Raw genomic sequence first — 9,969 nt, 5'->3', positions numbered from 1 at the left:
CTGATAGTTTAATCGGATGTCAAAATGAAGAATTAGAGCTAATATAAAAGCCAGATTTATTTTATAACGATCTGATTCAACGACTACTATGAAAAGTAATGAAACAAGAATTTGTCTAGAAATCTATTTGAGATAGCGAATATCTATAATTGTAAGCAAACAACTTCGGCGCTATAGCTACTGCATGAATAGCATGAAACGATTAATCGCGCCGGTAATGGGAGAAGGGGGGTCCATCCTCGATCATGTGGACGCGAATGGCGATATAAAGAGAAAAAGGCGATAAGTAAAGGGGCCGTCGTGTCTTCCCGCTGCCTGCCTGCCTGCCTGCCTGCCTGCCAGCCTGCAGAGTAAATGTAGAGTTAGTGACTTGCGGCGTTTGGCCGTTGTCGTCGGCGCGGCTTTCCTATCTCGCTGCTGGAATCCCCATATGTCCGTCAGCGCGCCTCGCCAACACCTCGGAATCACTTGAGAGAGAGGAGCATCGGGATCTTCCGCACACTTTGATGCGAAGCTCCTATGCGTCCGCTCCTATTTGTGTGTCTTGTTCCTCTTGCTTGCCTCTCGGCCTTCCTCGTTTGCTCCTCTCTCGCCCGCCGCCTCAGCTCGACCAAAATACCACTCGATCTGCGTACAGTGGCCAAGGCAGGGGCGTCTTTTACAAATCGCGGGCTATGGCTGTACTCCGCTATTTACCTGTACCCTCTTTTCCAACAGGCTACATTTCAAACGCCTTCGTTTCTCTATCCCTCTGGAACTGGGAGATAACGGTCTCGGAATATTCTTTTTCTACTGTTATAGAAACCCGCCTTTTAGACATGATGATCTTTGGAGTATGCAGTTCAGCTGCCTGTTTCAGATAATAAATGTTACATAATGATTTAGGAAGAATTGTATAGTACATTGATTTTATAGGTACTCGAATCGAACTCTGTAGAGCGAAAAACTGGTCATTTCTGAATTTTACCTGCACTAATTACAGCTATTGGTAAAAAATAATTGTTCCAGGTCTTTAACAGACTGAATTCGTCTAAATCGAAAATTATGAACTGGTTACACCAATATGTGAAATAGAAATTTGCCACAAGGAAATCTATCAGTGAGTTTAGGGAATTTTTAGAAGAAATTTTTACCACATTCCGTGGCATTCCAATAAAGAGAATACACTTATTTATTGTGCCATACCGCGGACGGCCTGATGTTTTCATTTATAGAAATAAATGCCTGCGTATCATCGCTTAAGCGAAAGTGCGTTTCAAGCAGATTGCATGATGAACTAATTATTACTTGTCGGTGCTAGCGAACATTATTTCCGTCTCGCGGATGTTGTATTTTGAAAAGCAGCATAACATAATTCCAATACTAATTATCGTGGTGCAAATTATCAAGGGTAGCTGATTTATCACAACTTACTTTCTAGCTTGTAACAACATTGACTGAACTATAAAACGAGCTTAATTCAGATCCGAGATGAGTAAGGAAGCTATGCAGTTTGTTCTCATGATTTGGAAAGGTTCTACTATAGCTGAGAATGGTGATCAACTTGGGGTGCTTGAGATTCTTACTAATTATCACATATACTCTTCTATTCGAAGACCACTTGAAGTAGAGTACCGAATGTTAAAATTCCAATCGTTGCACAGTTTCACCAGCTAAAGTCGTTATACGGTTTATTTTTCGTCCTTCTTTAGAAGAGTTATGGACATCGTTCAAAGTTCCCGCTGCCGGCTCTCTGACTCCACATTTCACCGAGGCTGCAAAGCTTGGCCGTATCGTGGCGCCACTTTATGGATGAGTCAAACTTGACTTATGGCTCAAGTTTTTCGGCAACTACGGCTCATGGCATCATTTAGAAAAGTGACAAAGTGTCATGGCGTCGAACCGAGTAAAGGTCGCGGACGTAACCTCACTTTGATTGTGTTTACATCAATAAAATACTTGAAAAGCATAAATTTCTGATCCAGGCAATCGAGACTTGCTGCAGAATCGTGATAATCTTGCGTTCGCCTGAGCGGAAAATGGGCTCGCCGATGGACACGCCTGGTTCGCAGGCGCTCGAAGCAGCGAGGAACATAAAGGATTTGTCAGTGTTCAAAAAGCCAATTGGGGTGGCGAAACGAAGAAAAGGTTGCAAGTCGACGATCCTCGACGAGGATACGTACATTGGTAAGATGGCCGAGATCATACAGAGGGACTTTTTCCCCGACCTTGAAAAGTTGCACGCTCAAAACGACTACCTTGACGCACTTGAGCACAACAACATTAAGAGGATGCGCGAGTTGTACGAGAAGTATAGTTCAGGACGACCCATCACGGAGCGACCGGTGAGTCCTGCCACTTTTGAGACTCCGTTACGGAATGGAAGCACCGAGGAGTCCGTTATGGAAACGCCAAAGACTCCAGTGATAGACGTACCTACCAACGACACTGAGACGGAGGTGAAGATTGGTCTTGATGCTTACTTGACCGCTCATACAAGCGAGGACAACGCAAGCTTTGAGGAAATGATGGTAGAGGCGGAGAAAAAACATAGACTTAAATACTCGTGGCTATACGAAGTTGAAGAAAAGTCCAAAGTCTTGGCTATTGAGAGAAACAAAAATGAGGCGAGGAGCATTGAGGGTAATTATGAAAGACCCAACGAAGTCGACGGCTGGAGTTACACAAACAAAAATTACATCATGTACGTGCCTGACGGCGTCGAGTTGACTCCCGAAGAGATGATCAATTTGGCGAAGAGGAAACAGGAAGTCGTTCACGATAATACCAGGCTTAAAATGAATCCCTTTAACGAACAACAGAATAAGGAAACTATCAACGAACTTGCCAAAACTCAATCCAAGGTTAACGATGGGAAGATTGGAGTCGATGGAAAGGAAGTAGTTCGTAATCCAACCCCAAGAGTCAATGGATTTAGCTTTGTTGCAACGCCGAGTCCTAGACCTGGAGAATGCGATAGCCCCATTATGACTTGGGGTCAAATAGAAGGAACGCCATTCAGGTTAGATGGAGGCGATACTCCGCTACTTAGAACCAGCCATGGCCCGGCATTCAGAATGGCTGAGCCTCCAAAAAGAGAAAAAATTGCCCTACAGCTGGCAGAGAAAGCTGGAGAAAGGCACAGAGACCGCAAAAGTAAAGCCTTGGAAGCTGCAAGAAGATCCTTGGCTAGGTATACAATCTGAATAATTTTCATTGTTGTCAAGCGAAGAGTTGATTCCTGTGTTCAATTATCAATTCTTGTACTACATAAAAAACTTCACGATCATCAGCTATTCTAATTTACATTGTTTTTTAATTACAGTCCATCGCCCAGACCTTTATCTGCTATGGATCGTTTGAGCACGATGTCACCAGCTGCGAGGAGATTAGCGACACAGAAGTTGCGACTTTCAGGAACCCCGACTCCTAGAAGATCTCGACAAACAAGAACTCCTTCTATAGGCGTAAGGACGCCCCACACACCGATATTTGGCACACCTGGATCTAAGAGCCAAGATTCTGAGTTGGAAAAAACATCGACACTGCAGGGTCCTGTACTTACCGATAATCTGCTTAATTTACCAACGCAAAGACAGAGAGCTGCTGATTTTTTCAATAAGTGAATCGATTTAATTCTAAATCCTTATAAATTCAGAGATGTGTGTATAAATTAAGCAAAAGCTGTGTAAGTTTAATCCGAAAGAATTCTACCAATGGTATGTATTTCACAACCGTTTCTTACTCTGTTCAATTGTTAAGTCGATGCAGTGCAAATATCGTAATTTAGCTTCAGTTTTATAATGTTCACTGGTTATTTGTATTTACTCATTAGTCTGATTTAGGTATCCTGTAATTACAAGTGTAAAATATTTGACTTTTTATTTTACTAGTTTCCGGATAACTTCACATGCGTGCTTCTACATTTCAATAAGTGGAAACACTGTTAATATTGTTCAAGTTTTGTAAATACGTATTTAATATTAAGTTTTATGTAATAATTTTTTGGGGGGGTTTATTTTATGCAATATTTATTATTGATTTGGTAATAATATCGAGATGTTAATACAAATTTGGGATTCCATTAGAAATGAATCTACGAAAAGTCATTGTTATTTTTTTTCGATTATGTTAACGCAACATTAATATACTATGTACATATTATATATACTCACGGGTAAGCTCGATAAGCATTTTCACGAAAAATATTAGTCACAACGTGCCGAAATTTAAAATAATCTGTGTCAGAGTGATGAATAAACGAAGTTCTGATCGTCTATAATATTGCCAATTAATTTATTTTTGCCTATTTTTAAATAGAGATCGTTAGTTCTGTGAGATAATCTCCAGCCAATATCTATTAAATAAATAATTCCGTAAAATTTTCAAATGCTTGTTCGATATTAAAAACGAATATTTAAAGGCAAAGAATCATGCAATAAATTTGAATTGATCTGGATCGTCGAAATATTTGCAAGTCCAGAGAATTGACCATTCTCTGAAACTCGCTGTTTTCGATGCTCACATTAAATCGTTATTACAGTAAATGATAAATTCTTTTACTGTGGACATGGCTGTGCATTTACATATTTCTGATCCCTCCTGAATATGAGTGAATTAAAGCTTATCAAAGAAATAGTTTAATTCTATGATCTTCGCAAACTTTTCTCGGCTTTAATTTTTGATAGCATATTGAATTTTTATGAAAATATTCATATGATATTATAATATGTTGTGGACATTAGTGCGTATCGCTTCTATTATCCCACTGTAGAATTGAATAGAATTGCAGGAGAATTGGATTTAATTTAAAATTCAATTTATATTACATACTTGACTGCACGGAATGTAATCAGGCAAAATTGACCTCTTCCATGAAAATATCTGCGCCTAGATATTTGTACTATTTACTTAAAACAGACAACGGGTTACTATTTTTTAGGGTCATATTATTTAGTTATGCCAATTATAAATCCTTATTATTCAAGGGCAGAATTGAGTTCACGTACCCGACGTTGGTGACAGACACCAGCGACCTTGGCGTATTATACGTGTATGATTCCGTATTTTCTTTTTCAATACTGCTACTTCCGGAAATAAATTCGGAAGCACTCCGTAACCGCAGCCGATTTCGAACTTGCCTTACGTGACGTTAGTAAATTAAGAAAATGTGTTTATAATCAATTTGTCGTTCAAAAGTTAAACAAGGAAAGCTCAATGTACAGACCTTGAGTATTTTATTGAATAATTACGAGGTTTTTATATTCGTCCGTATGATTTCATCCAAGCAACAAATGTTGATTGTTTATCCCTCCGGAACCGAAACTAATAACATTTGCTCATAAATCGCATGTTGTGGGGCTTGCAGAATTGCAACACCGGTTTAAAAAGGAACGCACGGTTCGTCGAGGTATAAGTAGGTGTCTTCGCAGGGGACCTGGAGGACATATATCAGTAATTTTAAAAGGAACAAAACAGAAAACGGGGTAATAAGGTTAACGGAAAATCACAGCGCAATTAAGCATGAAGACATCCCAGATACTATTTCTGGGCCTGGCCCTTTTCCTCGCCGTTCAAAATGCCGCGGGTTCTCACCTCAGCAACTGTGGCCTTGGATCCGGAACTGACCCTTGCGGATGTTGCGAGAGTGCCGTAAAAGCCGCGAAGATGGTCCGTCCATTCAAACTCGCTGACCCTTCCGTGATCACTGAAGCCGCTAGCTTAAAGAATTCAGCTACCAAGAGCGGCGGCTGCTCATCTCTGGCACCAAAAAAAGTCAGTGGACCATCCGTCATGGATCTGCTTCAGCCTTCCTGCGGCCCAATCGCTCCCAGGTACGAATTCATTCTTCTGAATCAATTTTTCGGACAACGAAGAGAGCCTCGGTGTCGTTTCTTCATTCGTCAACGTGTTTAATTCTTATTCCAGATTACGCCCGGTCGGTGATCTGTGCACCAGTTGCTCTAACATCGCTGAAGTCGTTCCTGCTTACCCCGGAAAGCCCATGTGCCGCACTTGCGCTGCAGCCTACGACCCTCCTTGCAATGCAGCTGCCAATGCACCCGTCTACACCAGCTACAGCACTCCTAACACCGAGTTGAACGTCTTCGAGGACGAATGTAAGTCACACTCCGAAAACCGATTTGACGCGCCATAAAAAATGACTCGCAATTAATTGGAAGATATCTTTCTCCCTCGTCATTGATTCAGCTCTCTCGTTCGACGAACAAGAAAACATTTACAACGCACAAAGCGTGCCAGTGGCACCCGCTGACCCTGTTTCCTTGTCGTTGGCCTATGGATTGGCCAAACAAGCGAGCCAGACTGTACAGGAGTCAAGATTGGCTTTTGGACCAACGAGCATCCCGATTGACGGTAGCATTCGCAAGACTGTCCTCAACATTCCCGAGGAAAAGCTCCTCACGGTTGACAAACCCATTGTGGAATTGAAACTCGCATCGAAACCCGGAATCAGTGATCCCTACGCAGAAGTGCTCGCCCAGCAAGCGGCTCTGGAAGAGCGGAGATTGGAATTGGAAGCCCAGGCCCAACAGAGCGATCCGAGATCGTCGTTTATCAGCTACAGGTACAGTCAGCACCGACCACAAAAGTCTTTCCCGACCTCACGTGATAAAAGTATCAGTTATTTCCGGAGTCAATGCAAAACGAAGCTTTATTATGGTACCCTGTGTTTTTCAGCGATCTTGGATACGGTCCAGTATCGTCAAGTGGCATCAACTTCGTAAGTACCGTCAACAATGCAGCGGACCCTGCAAGTGCAGACCCTGCAAGTGCAGACCCTGATGACATGGCTTGCGGTCCCATGGGACCACCGCTTCCTCAATATCGCAGCGGAAACGTAATCATCCAAAGTAAGTCGAACCAGGATCCCGCGGATGATTACTATACCGATGCCAGCTACGAGCAGGACCCTGACGTCGATGCCAGCTACAGCGCCGAAGATCAGGCAAGCTGCAACGGCGGATTCCTCGCAAGGCTCAGAGCTTCAGCTCGTGCCCAAAATGGATGTGGCTGTGGGTGTGGAAAATGATTGAGACCGAACTGTGATCGGATAAGAGTATTTATACTTCCGGTCTGTGTTGGCCAATCAAAGCTACTCCGGTATAGCCACTTGTTAGCCCTTGTATCATGTGCCCTTCCCCAAAAAATAAAAAAATAAAACATATTTCACTAAACATATCTTTGTTTTGAATTTTACCATTGTCTATCGCAAGAAGAAAAGGTGTTAAATTTTTATTGCCTATATGTCAGTCACATAGATAGATGTTAGGTACATACTGATGAATATTTAATACCATATCATATGAGAGATCCTTTTCCGAGGTAGTTCAAAACGTATTTTATGCTGAGGATTGAAAATGTTGTGACTTCGAAAGTAACTGTCATTTCACTTCTTTTTTTTTTATTATACGCAAGCAAGATATGAATCGCCTCGTCGTATATATTATTTCCGCGTAAATTTGCGCAAATCGAAACCTTGTTTGCGAAACAGTCACGGATACATGGATATTTTGAAAACTTATGAACTCGATGTTTTCTGTCGATCTGATAAGAAAACTCGTGGCGATGAAAAATGCCGCGCAAGTACTGAATAATCGAAGGCACCGTGAGTGAAAAATTTTATTGTGACTTCTGATCCGTACTACGTGCTTATATTCAGTTAAACAAGACAAAAATTTGAAACTGATAACAGAATGAATACTCAACACACAGCGATTATGAGCTATCGCACTTTCGTTTTACTGCCACTTTGGTCTATACGAATTCGTTGTGATTTAGGGATAATATTTCAGTCTTAGCCTTGCGATGGTTGTTCGAATTGTTACACAGAATGTTATGCAAACGATACGTCGATGTTCATTTATTTATTACTGTAATAATTACAGTGAGTATGTGGCGATGGGTAATTGATTGCTTTTTCAGAAATCTTCTCATACCGATGTTGTGTGTAAAAATATATTCGAGTAATGTTTGGAGCGATTTCTGAGATTCTTTTAGTAGAGATCGACGAGTGATTACTTATGATGGTGTAAAACTGTTGAAGCTGTGATAGGTATTTTCGGAGCTAAAAAGCCCCTGACTATAATAGGTACATTTACTACTTCCGAGTGTATGACGGGCTGTCGTCAGTCCATAATTTTCTCCCAAGGAAAGAATCCTGGGTATAAGTCTGGGCGCCCATGTGCGTCTGCCATCTGGCTTCGCGCGCCGATCGTATGTTTCCAAAGCACAGGGGGACGGTTATGAGCTGATGACAGCCACTCGAAAGCCACTATACGAAGTCACCCTTGTAGAACGCGTGTGTATATACTGCCAACGGCCATCAAATAGCAAGAGCACATCCCCATCCGACCTCATACTGCTTATACGACCCTGCGAAGGAACCGCGCTTCTTGCGAAGCGGTGATCGGTTACTTCCTGTCAGGCAGAAAAATGGAAGAGAGAAACAGAGATGCAAGACTCCGTTACTGATTATCCAGAGATTTGAAATTTACTCAATTCCATTATTACGCGGACATACGAACCACTCTCAACCTCCATTCCATAGAATGTAACCTGGCATTTTTGTATTGAAAACATGTGTAAGAAGTCGGTTGCGCAATTGCGTAAATAATGATCAGTTTAGTGTTGATGAAGCGGAAGTACTTTGCAACAAGGTGTTTAGCGTTTTTGGAAAACAGTAACAAGCAAACAGGAAATGGTATTGCGTCATTGCCGTCTATATGTATCACGTGAAAGTACCTTGGGCACTTCTCATTCACCAATTCGAAGATCATGAGATCGACAGGGACTTGGGTCTTCTTGGCCTCGCTGGTCTCGCTTGCCGTTATCGCCGAGGCTCGTCCAGGGTGCGGTGATCCGCCTCCAAACTGCGGTAGTCCGATATCTGTCGTTTCTTCTGCGCCACAAATCGTCACCTATGGAGATCCCTGTTTCTGCAAGGAGTCGCTTCCGTACTCTATACAGGTATTAGATAGTTCAAGTAATGGTTGAACTTAAATTTTATCTTGCCTCGAGGTGAATTTGAAAATCATAATAGTAGATAAATGCAAATCGAACTAATTGTAACTCGTCATCTAGGTCCCGCAAATGCCATCGCCCCCCCCGGAAAAATTGATGACCTATGGATACTCAATAATAGATACACCTAGGGAGTGCCCCACTCGCCTCCATGTGCCTGTCAAAATTCAAACACCGATCATCGAAAAACCTTGCGATAATCTATGTGGCAGCACCTATGATATAACGGTTCAACACCAACCTCGGCGTAATCCAAGACCTTTGTACACCTTTGATGCTGCTGTCCAAAGAGCAGTGACTGTCCAGAAACAAGAGTAAGTAATAATGAGCGTTAATTGTAAATATCATCGACAGACTGACGAAGAGTATGCATATTGCAGGACTTTACACACCATTTCTGTTAAGACAGATTTGCCTTGCGATTATTTTCCGAGAAGCACAGTTGTTTATATCAATGTTCTGTTTCAGATGCCAGCCGTGTCTGTCTCTATCGTTCCAAGCTCCCGTTGAACACTGTCAGCCGCTACTTGGTGAGCTTCCAATGGCTTTTGAAACCCCAGTACAGGCACCTCCTGTAAAAATGCTCACTGGCTTAACCGCCACAGTGGACAGGGTGTTGGTTCCTGCTTGTGAATTCGGTGGCTGCCCCGACTGCAATGATGTACGGTACTGAAATTGCCTTCGATGAAAGTTTCACCTTTCAAATGAAAATATGTTTACGATATCACAATTTTTAATTAAGAACGCGTCGTTCCGACCGGGAATCACGGTGTATTGAGCTTGTGGGTAATATATTTGAGCCTAATGAGTGAAAAGAACTAGTCATTTTGCAAATGACTGTACAAGTACATACATAAATAAATTTCTATTCAAGTATCTACGTGTTGAGATCCATCCCAATCCTTCTCTTTGTCGTTTTAAATTTCAAAACCTTTTTGATCCCATTAA

At 42.0% G+C, this 9,969-nt stretch overlaps 3 protein-coding genes across 3 annotated transcripts; all 3 read left to right on the top strand.

Annotated features, from left to right (window-relative positions):
* The first annotated feature begins 1,838 nt into the window (after nt 1-1,838).
* On the top strand, nt 1,839-4,261 carry LOC124407062 (splicing factor ESS-2 homolog). The gene is made up of 2 exons (XM_046882871.1): nt 1,839-3,172; nt 3,305-4,261. Exons 1-2 carry the CDS (start codon nt 2,019-2,021, stop codon nt 3,603-3,605), a joined length of 1,455 nt encoding a protein of 484 aa, XP_046738827.1. The 5' UTR covers nt 1,839-2,018; the 3' UTR covers nt 3,606-4,261.
* A 1,156-nt stretch (nt 4,262-5,417) lies between these two features.
* LOC124407235 lies at nt 5,418-7,161 on the top strand. The gene is made up of 4 exons (XM_046883189.1): nt 5,418-5,813; nt 5,908-6,098; nt 6,190-6,565; nt 6,679-7,161. The coding sequence occupies exons 1-4, from the start codon at nt 5,503-5,505 to the stop codon at nt 7,028-7,030; spliced, it is 1,230 nt and encodes a 409-aa protein (XP_046739145.1). The 5' UTR covers nt 5,418-5,502; the 3' UTR covers nt 7,031-7,161.
* Nucleotides 7,162-8,744: 1,583 nt separating this feature from the next.
* LOC124406741 lies at nt 8,745-9,897 on the top strand. Its single transcript, XM_046882308.1, has 3 exons — nt 8,745-8,967; nt 9,082-9,335; nt 9,490-9,897. The coding sequence occupies exons 1-3, from the start codon at nt 8,776-8,778 to the stop codon at nt 9,692-9,694; spliced, it is 651 nt and encodes a 216-aa protein (XP_046738264.1). The 5' UTR covers nt 8,745-8,775; the 3' UTR covers nt 9,695-9,897.
* Nucleotides 9,898-9,969: the final 72 nt, after the last annotated feature.

This window comes from Diprion similis, chromosome 6, assembly GCF_021155765.1.
Source record: "Diprion similis isolate iyDipSimi1 chromosome 6, iyDipSimi1.1, whole genome shotgun sequence".
NCBI lineage: Eukaryota > Metazoa > Arthropoda > Insecta > Hymenoptera > Diprionidae > Diprion > Diprion similis.
The sequence above is the reverse complement of the archived record's forward strand: the minus strand, read 5'-3'. Positions and strand labels throughout refer to the sequence as shown.